Raw genomic sequence first — 24,723 nt, 5'->3', positions numbered from 1 at the left:
GAACAATAATCTTAGTTTTAGCACTAATTAGTATTTAAAACCTGTGGTTAATTAGCACTGAATAATTAATGTTAGTCTGAGTTTTAATATAAAAGCTAAAGTATTTTCACAGTTGATAATAATTAAACTTAATAGGCCTAGGAACATCAAAATCAGTAAAACTCTTGCTCCTTGTGCAAAATAAATTATAATATTGTACATAAGAAAGCCATCACAGTTTAAGATAACTGAACATAAGCAACACTCCAAGTTGTTCAATGTAATAGATAAAATTTATCAAAGAACAAAGTGCAATAGGAAACTCAGGTAGGAAAAAAAAATCTATGTCAGAGTTTAAATATTTTTTAAATCTCCCATAAAAACTTACACCAGAATCATTGCAGCAAGACAAGCTTTTCCTTCTTTTGATCTGAATAGGACTTCCAAGACTCTTGGGTGGCTCTGGTCTTTTGAAAGCAGACTGGAAATCTTTATTAAGTTCTCTCTGACCTTCTACCTCTGATAGTGATCTGTGCCATACAAAAACACTGTGTGTCTCCATCTGTTTGTTGTGAATGTTACCATCAGTTTTCAATTCTGACATAAAGACTTGCGAAGGTGAATCTTGTTTGGGGTCAAACAAGGAGCTGCAAGGGGTAAACTGATTTACACATGTCACTTTACTTCTTTTATTAGCTTCAGAAGAAAACAATGAAGGAGCACTGGGAGATTTTGACAGCACATTATGCAAGGTATCATTCTAAAAAAAAAGGAATTGAAATATTTGGATTGGTGAGAAAATGTTACTATTCCACACAAGTTTACTAGGCCTTAATAAACAGAATATAATTGTACTAGATATTTCCACATAAAATTAATAACCTATTATTTTTTTAAAGATCAGTTAAATATGTCTTAAAATATAACATTGTAAAATAAGTACAAATACATTTGAGGAACATAAAACTTACAGTTGATGGTCCATAAACAAATTATTTTGACACATTTGCTGCAGCATTATAATTTAAGAATAAAAAAAATTAAACAATTAAAAGTTCCAAGGAGCAGTCAGTGTCCCAAACTCTTATGCCACAGGGGAAATTTAGCTTTGAAACATAATTGTCTGTGACCCACTAGTGTGTTACCCAGTCCATAAATAAAAGTCAGTTGTAACCTATTGGTGGGACACATGGCAGCAAATGCATTAAAACACAGAAAATAAGGCTTAATTGATACACACACACACACATGCATATATAATTAGGACAATTTAAACACACAAACAAGAGTTTATCAGCAGCATCACATTATCCTGCAAAATCTTTTAAAGCAATTCTGTAGACAAAAATGCACCATATATATAAGACAAACAAACAGAGCTATAATAATAAACTAATAAGTGAAAAAACATTCATCATGCTTAACCTTTATCTGCAACCATCACATGAAAAAATATAGATGTTAAGCACCACGTCCCACATCTGAAACAACCATTTCTATGTAGTTTCTCTTAATGAAACAAAGTAAAAATAAATAAACAAACAAACAAAATATGTTACTGCTGCTAGTACTGGGTGGTAAGTAAACCTTATTTCCTGAAGTTCATATTCCAACCCCCGTAATCATGAGTTATCTACACTTAGAGAATATCAAAACTGAGGTATCTAGGACAAAAATAATTACTACATTTTCATTATAATACAACCACTGATGCTGGGGTAACTTTATAGCCAACTAGTCCAGAAGATATTTATACTCATCATGTATGAGTTCAGCAGACTACCAAAGCAATTAAAATAAAATAACTGTTTATTTACAAAGGGACATAGATACAAAAAGATCCCAGTTAAGATAAAACAATCAGTATTTTTTATCAGATAATTAAAATTGTGTCAAAAGTAAGTAGGCTTAAACGCTACTCTAAACAAATAATGACAAGACATCTCTAAGTCCTTCTGACATTGAGCAGCATCTCGAACTCGTCAATGTACAATTTTTCAAACTTCTTTTACTTTTCTCAAAGTTAAACCATTTCCTCCTTAACGACATTTATGACCAGATAGATTGAATCGTGCTCCCATGAATGCAAAAGACTAGAAAATTGCCCATGTGACTCTAAACCCATCCTTTACGAAATGCTATATCAATGGCAATTTCCTGCTACTTCAACAATCAAGTCAAATTTCTAACTTCCTTTTTTAATTCCCAACATTAAGTTCACATCTGAATTTGATATTCATTTGACACTGCGCTCTGGACTTTCCACTTTCTTTTCCTTTATTTTGTGAGAGAACATAATAACCTCACCTTCTGAAACCACATGAAAATGAGCTAAACAGCAGATAACACTAAATTTTTGAAGCCAAACCAGCAAAGCCTTATATTCAATAGCATTATAATGAGGCAGTACTGATTTATAAATATAAAAAAGCAAGTTTCCCAAAATGTCTCTAATGATAAAAAGCTTTTTTATTTAAACTAAATCTTAGGTTGTTAAAGCATGAAATGTCTAAAATATACAAAACTAAATTTATTCAAGGTTTAAAGTCACTGTAATAATAAGACAACTTAACATGAACACAGCATTTTGCTTTCACTAAAAGCATCTAAGGCCCATCCCTACGACTACTAAACAAAGCAACCTACATGCCCGATTTTCCTACCTTTTTCATTACAACATAAAAGACCAAAATTTTCAATAACGTATTTTATTTCACATGTTCTTAAGGTTTATTTTCCACTTTTATAATACAGGGTGTTCGGAATGTCACTGTGCAGTTTTGAAAGCAGCAATAACAGCATTCATTCAGTCTATTTCAAGCCAGCAACTGATAGTGGTGTTCAGAAACAAAATAAGAAGGATCCAAGCCTGTATTGATACCAACGGGGGTCACTTTCAACATCGTTTATAATTGTCATTCATATTTACCTCCTGTATTCTATATTGAAACATGTCTGTTAATAAATATATAAGTGCACAGTGACTTTCCAAACACCCTGTATAATCATCAGGAAATTGAAAACTTGTGGCTTAATATATTTGCATTTTGTTTAGTTTTCATAAAACCCTCAAACCTTTTCTTCAAATAAAAAACAGAAAGAGGAAAACAAGAAAAACAAACGAATGTTAATAAATTAAGTTTCTGTGAAACATCCATTTGTCTACGTTCTTTTTCCTCAATTCCATAGACTTTCACCAAGTACAGATTATTTATTTCAAGTATCAATTACAAGAAAAACAGAAGCTTTATTTTGCTTCTGAAGAAACAACATCATAAAAACTAAAACCCAAATAAAATCTATTTTACATACTTCTGCTTTCTTGGACAAAACGTTTTAAAACAACTTATATAATAGGTCACTAAATAGTTTTAATTGGTTAATCACACAATAATTGTATCAATAAAACTACAAACACACACATTACAAACAACAGACCAACTGATATTTTTTTCTCTACTGAGCAAAGATGTCTATTGTAACAGTTAATATTTAATTTTTAAATTATTTTCATTAAAACTAATTCTGTTCTGTATCAACTGCAGCACTGTGATGCAATTATATTTATGACAAGGCTTAAAACAAACATGGACAAATTTCAGTGTCCTCTATAAGCAGCCTTTATTTGACAACAGCAGCATCTAGTAATTTGGTTACTAATTATTCTACTAATAAACATTTAAATATTATAGGCAATTATTAGTTACTTGCCTGTAATTACCACTGGAAATTCAGCTTCCAGTAGTAATAAACATCTGGGTACCTATTAATATTACAGTCAGCCACCATTTAAACATGACTCACCCCAGTAACCCATCTTGTTTGTTTTCGAATTTCATGCAAAGCTATACTAAGGCTATCTGTGCTAATTGTCCCTAGTTTAGCAGTGTAAGACTAGACAAAAGGCAGGTAGCCATCACCACCTACTTCCGGCTCTTAGGATACTCTTTTACCAACAAATAATGGAAGTGAATGTCACATTATAATGCTCTCATGACTGAAAGGGTGAGCACATTTCATGAGACAAAGATTCAAAACCATGACCCTATTGCAACAGGTTTTAAGTGTTCTTTTTTAATAATCCTCAGTACATGGCCTTCAAAAACCTAATTTCTAGAGAGTAATTTATATTTCAACTGTGGGGAACAAAAACCTAAAGTAAGAAAGTGTGACAGCGAGTTGAACCAAGCCCGTCAGATTGCTAGTCAAACACCTTAACCACCTGACAATGCCAGGCCTCAGGTAACCCAACTAACAGCTTCACTAAATATTTAGACATACTTATGTGTTATAGACAATCACTCCTTAATTTTAACTGCCTTTAGAAACTTTGTCTGTTGTCCAATTGTACCTCATCTCCAGACATGTGTGATGTGATTGGAAGGAACCTCCTGAGCAATGATTGGGATGATTGCTTTTTTCCTTTCTGTTGAATTTCCACATTTCCAGGTTGAATGATAGGAGATGTCAGAAGTTCCAACATTCCACATGGCATATTCTCATCCTGCATACAAACATCAGGAGTTCAAAGCTTGAAAAGTCATCATAACTTTTACACAAGATTTATCAATTCAACTAAAGAAACTAAATACAAAACTAATTTATTAATATACAGCATACATTAAACTTACTTACTGGTTGTTGTTTAAAATAATGTTTAAACTGAGAAATAAATTCATTTAAAAGGCTTTCATGAATTCATAGACCCTTTTTAAAATTCTTTAAATATTAATGAGTGTGTTTCCTTATAACAAAGCCACATCTGGCTATCTGCTGAGCCAACCAAGGAGAACTAAACCCCTGACTTTAGCGTTGTAAATCTGTAGACTTACTGCTGTACTTGCAGGGGGTATTAAATACTGATGAAAATCTTTATCACATCCTTACAACTGCAGGATGACATTTCATTCTTAAATAAATATCTACACAAGTGTTTGGAGACCAATAAGCACCTTAGGTGTAATGAATAGTAGCCAAGTCATTCAATAATGAAATAATCCAAAAACAGTGCAGCCATTTAATTAATAGCTATTTGTTATTAAAATTAAAACATTGAAAAAAAACTCACCCACCACAAACAGTTTCAATTAAATGTCACAAAAATTGTTGAAGTTTTATTTTTATATTCTATGATTCTGAGGAAAGAAAACACAAGTCTCAAAGTTGTCTATGTATTCCAAGGTTTGGGAAGATAGGTTAAAATCAACATTTGCTCATTTTCAACCTGTGTGAAAAAGGTTACTAAACTTGGGAGAGGGCAGAATTTTACATTCTTCAAGAGCTGATGAGAAATATAAGCTTCTAAATGTTAGGGTTTAAGGCTTGAAATTTTTTCATATTTTAACACAGTATGACATTTTATTATTATATCACTGAAAAATTTGTATTCAACTGATGAATAAAAATATTAGACAAGATAACTTTGGTGACTACTCACTGAAATGCTAGTTTTGTCATTTCAGGTTGGGTCACATCTGGTTAATGCTACTGTCAATTACGTTTTAAAGAATCAAAATTCCACTTACATTTTCTATGGTATCAGAAACTTCAAAGAAACCATCATCACAACACCCATTTGCAATCAGAGAACTTGAGGAAGAAAAACTGGTAGATGGCTGACCCTGATGTTGTTATATAATGAAAGAAAACAAAAAATTCATTGTGTTAAATGGAAATATTTAGTGCCAATATCATGAATGCTTGTTCATGAACAGTTTGGTTTCTTATGCATTTCACCATAACTGAAATACGTATCACTCCGCATCAATGATGTTGTTAAAGCAATCCATATAAGATTTATTTATTTATATGACTTAGATAGTCTCATACATCACAGCAAAATGTATCATTTGGACACATTATATTGACATAAAATATTACTCGATTCTCAAACAAGTATTTTAATTATGTCTTTAAAAGTTAATGGCTGAATACAACTTTAGTATAGTTGAAAAATGTACCATGAAAATGAAATACAAATAACAACAATGGTCCTATTCTACAGACCTTCGTAGTAAACCACACAAACTGCTCTTATAAAAAAAAATGCACATCAGTTAGATTTGGTAAAATATACTTAATTTATGACCCAAGTAACAAAAAGTCCCAGTGGTCAGTATTTCAGTAATACCTTAATATTCAAGTAAAAAATTAAAAGAACTTTGGCCAAAAATTCATATGTTAAGGTTATGTACAAATGTGTTTCACTGTTATGAGATGAAACGTCTCATTAGTAACTGATGGAAATCCTTCGTGTTAGAACTTACCAATTCTGTGGCAGATGAAGTTTCTGAGGATTTTGGTACAGAGGAAATTTCTTCCAAATTAAGTGTACAACAAGGTAGCTTAGTAAATGTTGACTGTAGTTTCTCAGCCTGTGCCAGGAAGTTTAGTGTCATTATAAGCATTCAAAAAAGTAACTAAAAGATTGCATACTTATTTAAATCATGTAAAATGGACAACAATGGCACCCAAATGTCAGATGTTATTTTATCCAAATGTCAATTAAAGGCTTTTACTTATACTTCCTTATAGTATAAGTATATACTGTGTTGTTATTGGGCTTAGGATTTTTCAAAAGTAGGTGTCTGTGATTTGTTGGTGACAAATTCAACAATAAATGAACAGCACACACTCCACTTGCTCTTAAAATAATATAGATATACACATACATTTATAACAAGTTAAATGTATATACAACAAATTATTTACACTATAGTGATCATAAGGATATCAAATGCTATATGGTTATATTCTTCTTATTGTCAAAAGTACACTTATACCTATTCAGTTACTTTAGAATTTCAATGGACAAGCCAATCAACCCTTCCCTATTTCTTTAGCACTAGTATTTTGTGTACGATTCACTTATACTGTCATTGAGTTATCATACTTGTAAACTTCTGTTCCAGTGATTGTCTGATCTTCCACTTCATGTATGATCTGTTCCTTTTCGTCTTTTTTGAAACTGTTTTCCTCAAATATATTTAAAGTTAATCCTATCACTTCTACTGCATTTACTTCCCACAAACTTTTTCTTGGCCATGAATTTACATTTTTTGCTGTTATCTTTATCTATCTGTTGTTTACCACTCATGCCATGCTATTTATGTGTTTATTACTTAATTGCCTGTTTGCTATATTCTGATTATCAATGACTTACAAACATAACTTCCAACAATTGTCTGCTTTTAACTCCTGTATTAACAACTATACAACTAGAAAATATTCATTCACAAATAAACTAATTAATAATATCTATGCAAAACAATCTTTTATGTCATGACACAAAATAACTTTGTGATATAATTTGCATGTGCTATTTCCAAACTCTTGAACACGAATATGTAATGCATTTTTCAAATACTTAAAATATGTAACAATTACCAGAATGTAGCACACTTTTCCCACTGACTAAATTTTCTAAGTTTCTGGCAGGCAAAATCCTTGAAAACAAACCAGGGCATCATTTATAATCAGTGCACGTTTGATACCAGTTTACAAAACCATAGCCCTTTTGTACACATTTAAATGGCTGAATTCCATCTCATAGCTTGATAAGATTTAGCCTACAGTAACAAATGCATCTTGTTTGTTTTGCTTTTTAATTTCTTGCAAAGCTACAAGGGTTATCAGCACTAACCATTCCTAAACTAGTAGATAGGAAGGCAACTAGTCAACACAACCCACTTTTAACTCTTGGGCTACTCTTTTATCAATGAATGGTGGGATTGATCACCACATTATAATGCTCCTATTGCTGAAAAGGCAAGCATCTTCTGTGACAGAGGTTTAAGTCTGCATCTTCTGAATTGCAAGTCCAGTTCCCTAACCACCAGGCCTACATAAATGTCATAAAAAATCACATTTCTTCTTATTTTGCTTATTGTTGAAATGAGACTGGAAGTATACAAACCTGTCAATCTGTTTACTGCCAAGTAAATAGATAAGGAAAAAGATGGTAATATTTAACCTAACTCTAAAATTTTATCACTACACATCAGATAGTTTTACATGCTAAATATTTAACGACTACATTGTTTTTTCTCTGATAGTTTCTTTAAAACTCACTGGATTGTAGGAATTTAAATGTAACTTATTTATCACAATTGTAAATACACTGCTGGCCAAAATGTTAAGGCCAATAAACAGAAAAAAATATGCATTTTGCGTTGTTAGACTCAACCAGTTATTTGAGTAGAGCTAAGAAAGATGTAAATAAGAAAAGGGAAAATAAAATAAAAAACTTTTTTAGCACTTATAGGGGAAAATGTGAACACTATGAAATTAGCCTAAATACTAGCTGATCAAAAGTTTAAGACCATACTGAAACGAAGCATTAATCGGTGAACACATAACAAAATTTAGTCATTTGTGTTCAAGCATTAGCATTGTCAACATCTCCCACTGACATCTCCTGTGTTACATTGGGTAAAAACATGGCAAAAGCTAATAGTTGACAGAATTTAAACATGGCAGAATTGTCGAGCTGCAAAAGCAAGGTCTCTCTCAATGTGCCATCACTGGTGAGATTGGACATAGTAAAACTGCTGTTGCAAATTTCTTAAAAGACCCTGAGGGATATGGAAGGAGAATTTCAAGTTGTCAGCCTAAGAACATTTCACCAGCATTGAGCAGAAGAATTCAAAGAGTTGTCTAGCAAGACACCAGCCGATCCTCGAGCCAGAATAAGGCCCTTATGGATGCAGAATGCAGCTCAAGAACAATAAGAAAAGTGGACGAAGATTTTGTTCTCTGATGAGAAGAAATTTAACCTGGGTGGTCCAGTTAGCTTCCAATGTTACTAGCACAACAAGAATATCTCACTGGAAAAATTTTCTACACAACATAGTGGAAGAGGTACCATCATGATCTGGGGTGCTTACTACTTCCTTGGACAATGAAGCTTCAGGTCATACAGGGGCATCAAACAGCAGCTGGCTACATTAGCATGTTGAAGAGAGCATCCTTACTGAATGAAAGCCCTCGCTTGTGTGGAAATGACTGGATCTTTCAGCAGGATAATGCTGCAATCCACAATGCCTGCAGGACAAAGGACATTTTCATGGCGAATAGCGTAATTCTTTTCAACCATCCAGCGTGTTCGCCAGAACTGAACCCCCATTGAAAATGTTTGGAGGTGGATGGTAAGGGAAGTCTATAGAAATGGACGTCAATTCCAAACAGTGCATGATCTTCGTAAAGTCACCTTCACCACTTGGAATAACATTCCAGCCAGCCTTCTGTAAACGCTTATATCGACCATGCTAAAGTAAATGTTTGCAGTTATTCGCAATGGCTGCTGTGCAACTCACAACTGAGACCTCTTGTTGGGCATTTCCTACCCTGTTTAGGACTTCTTTTTGGTATGGTCTTAAACTTTTGACCAGCTAGTATTTAGGCTAATCTCACAGTATTCACATTTTCCATATTAGATGCTAAAACGTTTTTTATTTTTATTTTCCTTTTTCTTATTTTCATCTTTCGAAGCTCTACTCAAATAAGCAGTTGAGTCTAACAACGCAAAATGCATATTTTTTCTTTATGTTCATTGGTCTTAAGATTTTGGCCAGCAGTATATGCAATAATTCTAAATATGTTAACACGTCTTTAGGGGGCAGACAGATTCTAAGACAGATAAGAATTAAAGGGGATTTGATTGTGGTGTTTAAGATTGTAAATAAAATTGACAGTGCTGATGCATCAAGTTTTTCCTGTGTAATACTGACATTGATAAAATTAAGAGACAAATATAAATTTTAGCAAGGTATGGGTTATCTTTAGCTATAACAGCTTTATTGTTCAAACAGGATGGTTAATTTTTAGAATAGATTGCTTTCTAGTGTGGTACATGCAGTTAATTTATAGGAGCATGGAAAGTTTAATATATACTTGAATGATAAGGGTCAGTTTTAAATTTTCAATGTTTAGTTTACTGACTAAATGGATCAAAAGGTCCATGGTTGTCTTTTAGTGTTATAAATTTTCTCATATCATTTAGAATAAAAATTTAGTATAACATTTTTTGAATACAAAAATTAAGTAATGATGGCATGTTTTCTAAAACATTTAAACAACTTACAGGGAGAGACTTTCTCCTATTTAATATCCTCTGTCTTCCAGAACTAGTAAAACCACCAATTTTGAAATCTCTTAAAACCCTGCAAAGTGGATAAGAAATAAATAAAGTTTTCATTATTGAAAAGTAACCTGTTACAAATAATGATAATCAAATACCTACTGTTTTTCACACTAGAACTGCAGACTTGAAAGGTTGCACGGCATAGAAAAGACCAACAAACAAATTAATAGTTGCACTAAGAATACTATGATGTGGATGATCAATCAGTGCAAATTAAAAAGTTTTTGAAAACTGAATATCTTGTTATGTTGTTAAAAAAACAAGTGTCTTCATATCGAAAATTATCCAATATGACCCAATGTTCTCTTAACAGAGGAAGTACAAGGCTCAGATCCTTTCTAGATTAAATAACTTTTTCAACATGACAAAATACCAACCTTTTACTTTTCTCAGGTAAATCTTGGTAGCTTCACTATCATTAACATTAAAACTTACCTCTTCAAGAACAAGGGCACTTTTTCTATTTGCATCTATATTAGTCAACTAATCAATAAATGAAAACTGTATAGTTGTTTCCGTGATATTAAACATATTCAAGTACAGATACACAGGGGACAATTTTCCTCATAAACAAGCCACCTGCAACCACAGTTACCCACAATACCTGTAGCATCCACACACAAAAATTACCACTTTGTGGGAAATCTAAAAAAAAACCAGATTATTTTCAGTAACAAAAAACATAAATATGGTTGTTATATATATATATAAATAGTTAGTTTTGTTTTTCAGTACTTTCACTTTTATGACTAATATTCATTGTAGCACTTAGGTAAAATATTTTAAATGTATTGATTAACTAAAAACTAATTTACCTCTCTTGAAACATAGGAGAATCCACAGCTAAAGGAGAATCTGAAGTATCTACAAGAAAAGGAAATAAATTATTTGCTAATATATTTGTAGTAGGCTTTAAGTTTTTCAGAAAATCTTGATATTAAGTTACTCATCAGACAGAGATTTAAAAGTGTATTAAATCCCATAAACATTTTATTTTAAAAACATTATTACTGTGATCTCTAAACTACACATATTATGTTACTTAAAAATTAACATTTTCCTATCCTGAAATACAAACAATATAGCTATTTCTTGATCTCCATGGTTTTTGCTCTTTGCCCATCTAAGCATCAAAAACACTTGCTCCATTCTAAGTTACAAACTTCTGCACCAACTTCACCGAGTCCTCTGTCTTGGTACTATACATAAGCACCTCATTTAAATAATGTAATCACTTTTTTGTGACACAAACTAGCTTTCAGTGGGGAGGTAGCATGGGAGAGTGTCAGTGGAGGTAAGTATTATCAGAAATACAATTTTAGTTTAAGAAAATGGTAACTTCCAAAACACAATTATCTACATTTACAATACAGCCAGAATCCCAATTAAGAAGGTGGAGGGACTAGTGCAGGCATGATCTCAACAGAAAGCATCTGTACAGAACACAAGTGTACCAAGATACAAGCGTGTGTGTGTGTATACATACGCACAATTCTGATTGATTCCCAACCTTTAGCCATGGAGCAATGTGTTTCATATCACCAGAATCCCAATAAGAAAGAAAGAAACACCTAAAGTGGACAAACTTTCTCCTCCACTTGAAGAAGTTCAAAAAGCAGATTCAGAATGACAAGATAATGTATGGCATACCTAACCAAAGGAACAGAACTCATCCAGTCTGTGATTATGAACATTCATCCTTACTCTCAAACCAACTGGACAAGAAGTATTCCACTTTCCCCTGGAATTATGGAGAAAATTGGTTGGTTGATTTGGTGTTTTATGGCACAAAGCAGCTAGGCTATCTGCGCCAAACATCCGGTAAAAAGTTAAAATTAAAGTAAATTAAGTAAGATTCATAAAAAGAAATTAAGGCAAAACAAAACAAATTTAAAAAAAAAGCATATTGATACATCTGACTGATGTTTCAAGTAGAATCAGGTAGTAGACTGTGGAGCGCTATCGTCAGAACCCACACTGGGTGGGCGAGAGGAGGTTGTTTGATTCGAGGAACCAAACGAGATGAGCACTAACCATCCTCTCTAAGGTCCTACACAGACAGCTCGTCAAAGCAACTGGATGATAGTTTGAAGGAATCTTGGGATCCTTCCCAGACTTAGAGAAAGGTAGGACAATAGCCTGGCACCAGGAAAACCATTCTCCTGCCAGATCCAGTTAGAAACAGTCAGAAGAATAGCAAGAGAAGTGGGAGATAGATGGTGCAGCATTTCATAGCATACATCATCAGATCCAACTGATGTACTGCCAGACCAAGACAATGAGCTCAAAAGGAAAGAGGTGATTGCTCTGCCTGAGTCTTGATGGCTAAGAAGATGGAAGTAAAACAGAAGTACTAGATACCTGGCAAAAGCTTTCATCTAGAGTATCAGCAATGCTCTGGGTATCAGCTATTTTCCTGGCCATCAAAGGGCAAGATCAAGCGGGGGACAATTATATTGCCCACTGACCTTTTGAATCTTGTCCCATGTGACCTTGGAACTGTTGGTAGAAGATGTGCTGTTGTGAATTTAATACAAGATTCCTTCTGGCTTTGATGTCTTACCCACCAAACATGTGCACAGGCCTGTTGGAAAGTGATACAGTGTGAGAGTGTGGGATACCTACAAAAAGTATCCCAGGCCTGTTTTTGAGCCTTCCGTGCCACAATATTCCACCACGAACAAGGGTATCATGCAAAACATGTCGAGGTTTCAGGAATACATTGAACAGCTGCTTGTATGATACAGTCAGTTACCACACAGTTGTCTATTGGTGGCTTACAGATAATGGCAGGATCAAGATCTGTGAAAGCAGTGAAAGAGGGCCAGTTTGTTTGAGCCAGCTTCCACCTGAACACATGGGTCGGGTGGCATCAACCACAGCTAGTCTCTCTCAAAATTATAGGAAAATGATCACTGCATCGTGGATTATTGTCAACCCTCCAAGAAAAATGGAAGAATAGTGAAGGGGAGCAAATTAAGAGATCAATAGCAGTAAAGGACTGACTAGGTGCATGAAAATAAGTAAAATAACTGCTATTGAAAAGGAAAAGGTTGTGATCAGAGAGCATATGCTCTATGAAGCAACCCTTCCTATCAATATCAGCAGTTTCCCAGAGGAAATGATGTCCATTAAAGTCCCCCAGGATTAAAAAGGGAGATGGCAACTGTTCAATGAGAGCATCAAGGTCTGATTGATCCTATGTCTCTCCAGGCAACAGGTAGAGAGAACAAACAGTGATGGTATGATCCAAGGGAAAACAGATGACTACGGCCTCCAAGGGTGTGTCAAGTGGCAAAGACAGGGTAGGCACATGCTGATCAACCAACAGTGCCACCCCTCCATGCACTTGTCCATCACACAGCCTGTCATTTCTGTACAGAGAAAACTGCTAAAAGGTGACTGTATCGGCATGTTTCAGAAATATTTCTTGTACAGAAAGACATACAGGATGGTAGGAACCAATTAGTGTTTTGATGTCATCCTGATTAGAACGTAAACCTCGACAGTTCCATTGTATCAAGGTTGCCATTTTTATTTACATGTAGGCAAATAGGGTGGAGAACTCTTCTGTTTACTACCACGTCATTTTTCAAGAGAGGTCTATCAGCCTCCATGGATCCTGCCCTGGGTCGATTGGGCAGGTCTTTGCTGTTGGAAGAGGATTCCAGTGACTGAGGACTTAAACGAATGAACATTTTGCATCGTGGTGTGAGAAAAGAAAGTGTATCCGAGGAAATGCTTGTACCAGGAACCAAAGGAAGTGGATCTGGGGATTTGTTGGAATATATGTAAGGGACAGAGATGGATGTTGAAGTTTATTCATCTACTTTTTTAACCATGGAGGTCAAAAGACTTTTCATTTGTTTTAAGAAGGATTCTTTTGGAAGCACAGAGAGATCCATCTGCACTCCCACTGTAGTAGTGGAACAAAGTGCTTCAGCATATGTCCGAGATGACGTAGTGGACAGCAACTTTCGAGCCTCAGAATAAGTAATGTTATGAATCATATTAAAATGCTGCACCTCTTTTTCTTCCAACCACTTAGGGCAAGAACAAAAGTAGAACGGGTGAGAGTCATTGCAATTAACACAATGAGGGTCCATTTCACACTCATAGGCACCATGGTCCTTGCCACTGCAACAAGCACACATCAAGGAACCACGATATGACGTCTTTGAGTGGCCAAACTGCTGACACTGGAAACATTGGAGAGGATTTGAAATGTATGATCGTGCTCTGCAATTAAGATAACCTACCTTAATGGTGGCAGGTGGACATAGTGATGTAAATGTCAGAATGAGGAGATTGGTTGATATTGTAATTCCATCTTTTGGAGTGGAGATACCAGCAAGAATCTCTGACTCAGGGATGTTCTTCAAATCCCTCTCAACAATAACTCCTTGTGACAAATTCAAAGTAGCATGAGGTGTAACCTCAATAGGTATATCCCAAATTGCCTTTGAATGCAATAGGAGTTCACTGTGTTGGAGTGTGGATAATTCCACCAATATGTCACCAGATCAAAGCTTCTTTACTGACTTTGGAGAGCCAGCAAGTCCCTCTTGTCTCTTCTGAATGAAAAAGGGAGACATCTGCCCTAAAGGTTTGTCTGAGAGAGAATGTAGAAAATAAGGTACAGGTGTCACAGATGTTGAAGGTTGCTGCTCAGAATCTTCAAGACACGGTCATTTACCTATGGACTGTTTTTTCAGCATTTTATTTAAGGGTTTATTTGGAGGATCCATAATAAAAAAGGAATATTTCAGTACCCACAGACCCCACCCACCATGGAGCCCCCTGAGGTGACCCACTACAATGTCAAACAAGGACGCTGCAGCAACGGCAGGGTTTCGTGAGCACCATACCCAAACACCAGCATCAGATACAATGTCCACAACACCTGCTGAGAACATCCAACACTGGTACTTGGTTGACCCTAGCCCAAGTGGACCAACCGACCCACCCAAGGGGGCCACTTCAAGACTGCCCAGCTACAGGAATTCAAGGCCAAAGTGGTGTGTTGGACCCCTCAACCACCAGGATCCTCTCCTCCCCTTCATGGGTCGCCATGCACAGCAAACACGCGAGTAAACGTTTAAATCCCAGAGGAGGTAAACTGAAAGAATAGAACCTTCCCTGGGAGATCACCATGTACAGGAATCCACACCAAAGGGTTATGGAGAAGATGTGGAACCTGTGCTCAACCAAGGACCTAGAATGGGACTACTTTATGTTCTGAATTATGAGGAAATAGTGTACCTCCTTCCATGAACAATATACAGAAATGACACTGATCAAAGAGAAGGGCTATGCACCCCCATAACCAGTAGCTTTGAGTCAAATCTGAACCAGAATTACCAGTAGGCTTCCACAGAGGTTGGTGCCACTACTATTGACTTCTGGTAAAAATACCCAATGGTCTGAGTAACAGGACCCCCACACTACACTTTGTTCTCCAAGATTGGAGAGACTTACTCAAACACTATGTTGGAAAAGCATCTGTCCACCACTCCAACAACTGGAAACCAGGGGTGGTAAGGACTTCTGAGCTTCACCAGTAGTCTAGAAAGTAATACATGTTAGGGAGGCCTGAAAAACAGTGCTCTAGAAACTGTGCAATAGGTGAATCAAGTTTCTTACATATTTAGAATCAAACTGATCCCAATTTGAATAACTCAAGAAGATCAGCAGGAACAGGCAGGATCATCTTTAGCTTTACTAATGACAGTCCATGAGTGGTGGTCCATAATAAAAAAGGTAATACCATCTGGTAGGTACCTAAATGGTCTTATGGAACACCCATTTCAACAGAGACTTGCAACGTGTAGTAATTATAGGGAAAGTGGGTGGTAGTGAGAAATTGAAAAGAGAAAGCATACCTGCCTGGGCAACACTCATCACAGAGAAGGATCCAGTGAAAATAAAGAAAACCTGGAAATAAAAAAAATTATATGATCAAAGTCTAACAGATATGGTCAAAATAGTTAAAAACCTTCAAAAGAAGAAACTGCCAGATTATGTAACTAATGAGATAGGAAAGTATTAGGAGTAGTCTACATACCAGCCTGCATAATGTCTTTCAGAACAAAATCCAACTGAATAGAGATATGAAGAATCTGTTGAGATGTGAACATGCAAAAGGTTCCTCTCCTATTATGCTAATCCTTTACAGGCCACGTGATTCAATTTGCAAAGCCACCTCTCTAAGGTAATGGGTGATAAGTCATAGGAAATAGAAGGATCCCAATGAATGAACAACTGGTTCCTAGTACCTCGAACTTGAGGGCTCTAACTGGACATAAACAATCAGGATCATTATAGTTATGATAATAATAAGATGAGAAATGGTTGGCAAATGGATTGGGTGAGAAGGATCATTTCCCTTCCCTGGCTGCCACAGTTTTGGGAAGAAAAGACCTATCAGGCTACAACAAGGCCAAAGTGGAAAGATAAAGAGAACTATGCATATGGATTGCAAACAACTTAAACCAACAACAACAAAAAATATAATTTAAAAGAAAGGAGACACAAATAAGACAAAATTGACAATAAATATTCCATTTCTGTTGACAAACAGTCACAGTTGGCCTATGGATAGATTTAATTAAATACAAAGAAACCTTAGAAGTTAAACCTTTTTGTCAGGCAACAAGCTGCATAACTTTCAAGCACAAAGATTAAGCTTCCAAACATCTGGCTGGAGAATGTCTGATCGAGGTTGTCTCAACATTGGCTTCAAATGTGGAAGAGTTAGAGATGAACATTCCTGCAAAAACTGAAGTAGAAACCACACTTGAGCTAGCCAATACAGTGAAACCAAGAAAACTTCACAGGGAGTAGAATGAACCATAGTCAGAACCCAGACTAATAACCAAATCAGGGGTAGGGCATACAGGTGTAAGCCTATTCAGTGCTGAATGAATGCATCTACTGTCAACTCTTGAAAATGAGGTATCAGAGACCAAAAAAAAACTGCAGATGAGAATTCAAATGAGTAGTAAATCCATTTAAAAACCTCATGATCTACCATCTTTTCCATTGGAAAAATACAGTTGGGTCAAGACAAGTAATGTGCAATGAAGTTGATTGTTCCTGGAACATGAAATGACAAAAGACTGTTACGATAAGAATGAACCCAGTAGAGAGGTTCTAAAGTACAAAAACGAAGGTTTAAAGAAAATGTCTCCTTGATGAGAAATCTGAGACACCATCATGGAATTGCCAAAGTGTATCATGACAATTTTTTCTTTCAAAAAAGACAGTCCTTGAATAATTATCCAATGTATTGCATGGAGTTCAAGAATGTTGACATGGAGAGTAGACTCATCTTCTATCCAAGTATCTTGAAACTCCTGACCTTGAAAATAAACTCCCCATCCAAGAAAAGATGCACCTGTGAACAGATGAATCTTGGGATGAGCTGGTGGAATAGGTACCTTAATAGTGTTGTTCTAACCACCATTTGCAATTGATGATGTTGCTCTTGTGCAATGAGACAGGATGATCCAAAGGATCAGAATGCATGATCCATTGGTTGCACAGTGACCATTGAAGGGACCTCATATGTGCTTGTCATATGGGGTTGAGCACAATTTAAGTGAGTAATGAAAAACACACCCACCTGTGACAAAATAGATTTTCCCAGTCTGATAAGGAAGCCATAGTCATCCATATAATGATGTGTGCACAAGTAACAGGAGAAGACTCGAACAACTCCGCAGAAGACATAAGGTGTTGATGCAAGACCAAAACGAAGAGCCATGAACTGCAGCACCTGACCCTTTTGCACAAATCTGAGAAGTTTACAAGAAGATTCTTATATGGGAATATGGAGATAAGTACCAATAACATCAAACTTAGTCACCCAGAGCCCTGACTCCAAGTGCCATCATAGGCTGAAAAATTATTATAGTGTAAAGCAAAAAGGATCTATAAATTGGTTGAGTCAAGTCAGATTGATGACAAAATGTCAATCTCCTGTCTTCTTGATTCTTGAATACAATGAATAAAATCCTGGAAGAATGTGATCAACCTTATCTACTTTCTTTTTGACTAATAACTATCTGAGAACAAAGTTCCACTCTCTGTGAATCCATTGGAGGTGAAAATTGAACATTTAAAGCAATGATAATTTAAACATCTACAAAGATATTGTAGAAACTGATTCAACTGTTAAGATACCTCTTAATTCTCAAATACATCCTTTTACTGTTCTTTTGTGATTCTGGAATTATTATAATTTATATATGTTCTTAAACATTTGAAGCAATGATAATTTAAACATTTACAGATGTCACTGTAGGGTTTTGTCCAATAAAATGTCGAAAAACAAACTCTTCATGATACTATTCTTAAATACATCCCTTTACTCTTCTGTTGTGATACTGGAATACAGACATTTTTTGTATTACAGGAACCTTGGTTTCTAGTTTTCTAAATCAGTATTCTTTTTACAGTTGTAAAAAGAACGTTTTTTATCATCAGATATGACACTTATTCTTTTCCATCACAGATAATGTCTGATATAATGAATTATTTTTATTTAGGTTATCAGTCAAGATCTTTTGTTTTGCCATTATGCTCTTACTAGTACCTTCATATTTTTGTTCCCATTACTGCCTCTCCAATTTTTGCTCTTCCCTAATTAAAATTTCTTCCAATTCCTTAACCCAATAATTTTATATTTACATAAAATTTGCATTTTTGACATAAAATAATAAATGACAAAAATAATCAAGTGTCCCAAAATGCAGATTCTAGAAATTTCATGCAGAAAATAATTTTGAACATGGACAGCAATGGAAGAAGAAACAGAAACAGAACAATTCCTTATACATACAAAATAAGATATAAGGAGATAAACCTTAATGTTAAATTATGATAGATTAGCTTGTACAAGTTTCTGTGGCACTCCTTGGGACAAGTATGATCATGATTGAAGAGGCAATGGCACAGAAATAGAAAAGCATGCAAATACAAGTCTCCAAACTTGAACAGCATAGCACTGAAACCACAATCTAAATCAGTCCAAAACAATGTTCTGATCTGCGAAGTGAAAAATATTACAAAAGGGAACCCTCAAACCCCCAGTTTCATTATAGTGAAGTTGGGCATATCTCCTGATGACATTAACAATAATATACCAAACATCAATTTGCAAAGTTGATAACTCACAAATTTTCAGCTGTATACTGAAATCAACTATTGTTATCATGAGAAAGGTGGTCTTTGATGCTTACATCCAGAGACCATGAAAGGCCCACATAAACTTCATTAAAACTGGTTCTAAAACTGACTATTATCCTTCACAGTTGCTTCTCACAAAACAAATTATTTTGACTGACAAAAGTAAGTAATCATAACTGTCAGAGCAGGTATATTAAAAACAAAAGAAATAGTTCCAAGAGCAGTACAGGATCTGGAACATCATTCTCATAAAGTTCAATTAGCATCTCACTGTTTTACTTATGTCTAGATAAACTTATTATGTATCTTCATAAATGTCAACAAGTTTGAATAATGTAGTCATTTCTTTCCTCATAAAAGATATTTTTATACTTTACCTGTGGAAAGCTGGAGTGACCCTAGAATAGATCTTCTTGAAATAAATGGCACATCTTCTGTATCATTACATTGTTTACGTGGTGTGCTAAAAATACTGAAATTATTAAATACAAGTGTTTGAAATAAATGAGCATTTTTCTAAAACAATAAAACATTCACTATGTACAAAATAATACAGCTGCATTATTAAGTGATTGTAAAAGATAGTGCACATATTAATAATTACTTAGTTATATGTGGCTACTGCAGTAAAAAAAAAAGTGTTAACTGGAACTCTATCAGGTTTATCAGAACTATCCATCTCAACTGTCCATAAACTATACAAGTTGAAACCAAACCAGTAACAATGTTGCATTTCCTGACTTACATGCAATGAATACTGAATTCATAGATTTTGTAGCCAAAAATTTATATTTTATAAAATGAAGTCACAACTAATTACTAGTAACACACAAGAAAAATAACTCATAACTTGTGAGTTTACACTAATTAAGTAATTGTTTTGTTCAAATATAAAATATATCTCACTTAAGTGTAGCTAAATATCTCACCAACTCACAATACTAAATGGAATAATGAGACTAAATACAAAATGAACAATCTTTATTAGAACTCTAACACAAACAGTGCATGCACTTGTTTTTACAAACATAAGACTGTTAGTTTTACCAGATTCTCTTACTTGCTCATCTTTAAAAATCTTGTTCCAAAAATTAGAAATCAAACATTCCTAAGTTTGTAAGAAACATTGTATTTACCCATAGCTACTAGTGATACCCACATGACTGGTTGTTCTCATTACAACATAGATCAGGCTATAACCTCCAGGCATAAAAAATATTCAGTAAACAATACTGTTGTTGACAACATTGCACAGTGTGTAGTATTACAACATAATGCTCCACCCTATGCAGCTAGATCAAAGTTAACAGTTTTCTCAACTATATGTTTTGAAAATTGCACATACATAGAACAAAAAGTAAATACTTTAATATTACAAGAAGCTACAGTTAATTAATTTAATTTATTAATAGCTAATAAACTGATAATAGTTTTTTTTATTTAGATCTAACAAACTAATGAATTAATCAAACTTCTCATTTATGTTAGTTATAACAAAAATAACTTAAGTTTTTCATTATTACTATTGTCAATTATTTGAACTATCCAAGTAAATATTCCTATCTAACTTATTCATCCTGTCTTTGAGATGGCAAAACTATTAAGGCTGCTCCGTCACTAATTTTGAACTGTTGACTGGGAAAATGACAACTGACTGATAGCACTTACCACTAACGTTTTCAAATATCCTACTCAAAAACTACTTTATCATCATAAATAACTATGATTATACCCAACACAATAACAATACCCTACTAATATTCACTCCAAAAAACAAAAAAACATTTAAAACCACTACCAAAAACATTTTTTCAAAATAATAGTTTTACATGCCACAATCCATTTCACAAAACATAAAATAAGAATAACAATGTCAAAACACGTGGAAGAGAAAAATGTTATGGTATTACATCATTGTTTAAGTAAATGTCAAAGCTGCTATGCAATACAAGCCACAATGGCTTCAGGTTAGGTAATCAGCATAAGTACAGTTTTTAAGGACAAATTACAACAGTTTTCTACAGTACACTAGTTCATAAGTTATAAAACATGTAATATAATACCTATATAATTAGGTATTGTAAACATGGCAAAACTGATGGATGTTTATCAGTTTTTTTTTCTTACATACAATGATCATAATTTGAAGTACAATCACTTGTACAATCATAACTTGTAAAAACAGTTAATATTTATTAAGATTTGTTCTAAGCTACTTCACACAAAATGATATATATGGAAGAAATACAAGTTGATTTAATAAAAGAAATAATCTGTCACCTTTCTGTGGTTAATTCACTTAAATTCAAAGTCAAATCTGTCACTGGAGATGTAACACTGGTCTTAATTTCTGGAGAACAAAAGGTTTGAGGCTCCAGATCAAAGTTTTTCTTCTTTTTGGAAAGCATCTTTTTTTACTTTGTTTTTGAAATGTGCATCCACTAACTTTTGCTGTTCTTCTGCAAGTTTTCTGTTCTTTAAGAGCAATTTTGGTCTTTTTAATTGAGTCCAAAGAATACCTACAGAAATATACATTTGTATTACTTACAACTTATCATAGAATATTATCATAAATACACTTTAAACAAATCAAACAAGTGATTATCTTTGTTTCAGAAAATAGCACTAGTTAAATATTTCTAAAGATGAATTGCTATACATAATTAATAACCATCTTCATAAACTTATACAAACAGCACAAACCAAATTAAATAATTCTGTTGAAGAATAAATCTGGATCTGTGCTGAAATGAAACAGAAACCCTTGAAACCCAAGCAGTTTCAAAAGATGTACCTTTCTTCTCCAGGAGCAAGAAGAAAGGTCCATTTTTTTAATATCCTCAGGTTATAAGGGGGTTTCTATTTAATTTCTACCAAGACTTCTTGAACCTACGTGTTTTTCTAACATTCTGGATCTGTGCCTTCAGAAATTTCCTTGGGAGGGATTTTATTTGCTGACTGAAGTAACATGGATGAGTTGAGTGCAGTGTCAAAGGCTTTCTTCATCTACTTGTATTCAGGATTTTTTTTTTTTCACAAACATGCCTAAAAGGAAACAGTGTTAAAGGCATCTAACCTTTTTCCACCAAAACAATTATTTAGAAATAGAACACTCAACTGCACAAATTCTAGAGGAGAGATTGGGATAGCCTCCCTGAACTGTGAGATAACATTCCTCTGTTTTAAAATATTAAATATATTACACTCCCTAATCATTCAAGTTTCTACTTCAAACCTTTTGAATTAAACACCTCAACATATCATTTGAATACAAATTATTCATTCTTAAACACTTTCAAACAAGTATCCCCTAGTTCTTCTAAGCTCCAGATAAAATAAGTCTACATTTATAATTTTCTTAATAGTTTAACTCGGATTACATTCTAGCAGCTATTCACAGTGTCCTTTCCAAGGTGCTAATAAACCTTCTAAATGTAAGAGGACTATAACAGCACACAGCATTCTAAAATAATTCTCACCAATCTCATTCAAATTTACAGTAACCTTCTCATTTTAAAATTCAGAACTCTAAAAAATTAATCAAAACCAGCAGTTTATTCTGAAGAAATGTTCCAAGTGTTTTTTTTTTAGATACCATTTTTCTACAACAAAGATAACATTTAAAAATGGTTCCTTCCTCCTTTAAAACTTTGTTTATCTTTCATTTTCACTAGAAAAACAAAGGCAAATACCTTAGGATTAAAATTGATTACATTACTCCAATTTTTAAAGATGATACGAGTTGACCTGGAAATTATAAGCCTGTTAGTCTTACTTCTGTAGTGTTAACGATATAACTTCATGCCATAACTGATAAGTCCCACAAACTTTCAGGCTCACTTCACATAACTGAAGGTACTCCCTTCATTACTAATAACAAAACAAGAAACAAGGAAATTTAAAGTATACTGTCACACAAAGGATGCATTACTAAAAAACAGCTATTTGTCAAAGTGCTAAGATGTATCCAGGATATATTGCTGAAAGCATACCCACCTAACAGTAATGAACCATTCTCAACAGACCAAACAATTTGATCATATTTCTCACTACATTATATTTAACATAAATAAAATTTACTAGTATGCTTTCTATTGTGAAAGTCTAAAGCATATGTTGCTTATTTAGTTAACTAAATACAGATTATCTATTATGGAACTCCAAAAGCTAGTAAAGTCCCTCATCCATATATTTTGGTAATAAAACTTTTTTTTTTTTTTTTGTATTGGAATAAATATGCATGTTTTGAACCCAAAACAACACATAATGGCTCATAACATTCAAATGTTTTCTATTCCACATTTATTTCTCTATTTACTCAAACACCTGTTTTTTTTTTCATGGATATTTCTCTGAAAGAGTGGTGACAACAGGTCCCATTTTTGGAGAATATCTCCATGACTACTATAAGTTTGCTAAACAGAATTCTTCATGTCATACACCTATCTTCAATCAACATGAAATCCAACAACTCAAAATATACCCACATATTATAAAGAATCAAAAGTTAGTCAAGAAATGCAAACAATATGGCTCTTCTCACAATGTACTAAAGAAACATTTCCTTAACAACAGTGGAACACTAAATAGCCATACATTTCTATTTTTGGTTGATATAAACGACATTTAAACTAATTTTACTTTCTTTCATCAGTAGATTTAAACTAAATTCCAATTTACGATTGGAAGAGTTAATTCATTAATTTGAATGAGGCAACACTACAACATAACTTTTAAAATTATAACTAATCTGTATTAGTATTTATTAAAAATTGACCTAGCAATAAGCTAGATGTTATAACAGTAGTTTTTTCGTCCTTAATTTGTATTTATTTTTAGTAGTACTCTAAAGTTATCATATAACTGGATATTTAATACAAACTAACATACTACTTTATTGCTTAGTACTTTTACTGTTAGTATCACCAGTATTATCATTAATTAACCAAAGCATAAAAACTAAAAATGGAAAATCACACTAACATGGTATTTGAAGCTATTCCAATAATATGAATCAAGTAATAATATTAATATAAATAAATTGAAAAAATAGAATTCACAGTTAATATTAATTAGGTCCGGAATAAAATGATAGAAATTTAGAACTAACCTTTTCTACGTCGCTCAACATAAATATCACATTCACAGAGTTAAATAAACATGAAATGTTGAAATTTTAAAGGTAAACTTAAATTTATTAAATGACGCGTTGCCCAAATTATAACCTCATCAAGACAGACTGTTCGTTGTAAACATTTCAGTTCAAATATTAAGTTGATTTCTGTTCAACAGTAGATCATATATTTTATCTATAAGATTTTCAAAATTACCGTGAACTATGTATTAACGGACTGTAAGGACGGAAGCACAACCTCACATCAATGATTCGAAAACGCCCGCCTGTTCAATGACGT

At 33.9% G+C, this 24,723-nt stretch overlaps 1 protein-coding gene across 3 annotated transcripts in view; it reads right to left on the bottom strand.

The window, feature by feature from the left end:
* LOC143256084 (M-phase inducer phosphatase 3-like) overlaps nt 1-24,692 on the bottom strand; it is a 32,892-nt gene extending 8,200 nt beyond the window's left edge. Inside the window, exons 1-10 of one of the 3 annotated variants that reach the window (XM_076512803.1) lie at nt 24,420-24,692; nt 22,203-22,354; nt 21,590-21,828; nt 19,687-19,781; nt 10,936-10,984; nt 10,061-10,139; nt 6,246-6,353; nt 5,505-5,600; nt 4,331-4,483; nt 368-739 (exon numbers count right to left, since the gene is read on the bottom strand). In XM_076512803.1, coding sequence (XP_076368918.1) covers nt 368-739; nt 4,331-4,483; nt 5,505-5,600; nt 6,246-6,353; nt 10,061-10,139; nt 10,936-10,984; nt 19,687-19,781; nt 21,590-21,717 — 1,080 coding nt within the window. In that variant the 5' untranslated portion in view covers nt 21,718-21,828; nt 22,203-22,354; nt 24,420-24,692. The remainder of the gene's footprint in view (nt 1-367; nt 740-4,330; nt 4,484-5,504; nt 5,601-6,245; nt 6,354-10,060; nt 10,140-10,935; nt 10,985-19,686; nt 19,782-21,589; nt 21,829-22,202; nt 22,355-24,419) is intronic. The other 2 variants (XM_076512805.1, XM_076512804.1) reach the window with 2 other exon arrangements.
* Between the last annotated feature and the right edge of the window lie 31 nt (nt 24,693-24,723).

This window comes from Tachypleus tridentatus, chromosome 7, assembly GCF_004210375.1.
Source record: "Tachypleus tridentatus isolate NWPU-2018 chromosome 7, ASM421037v1, whole genome shotgun sequence".
NCBI classification, from domain to species: Eukaryota; Metazoa; Arthropoda; class Merostomata; order Xiphosura; family Limulidae; genus Tachypleus; species Tachypleus tridentatus.
Note: the sequence above shows the minus strand (reverse complement) of the source record. Positions and strands in the feature narration are given on the sequence as shown.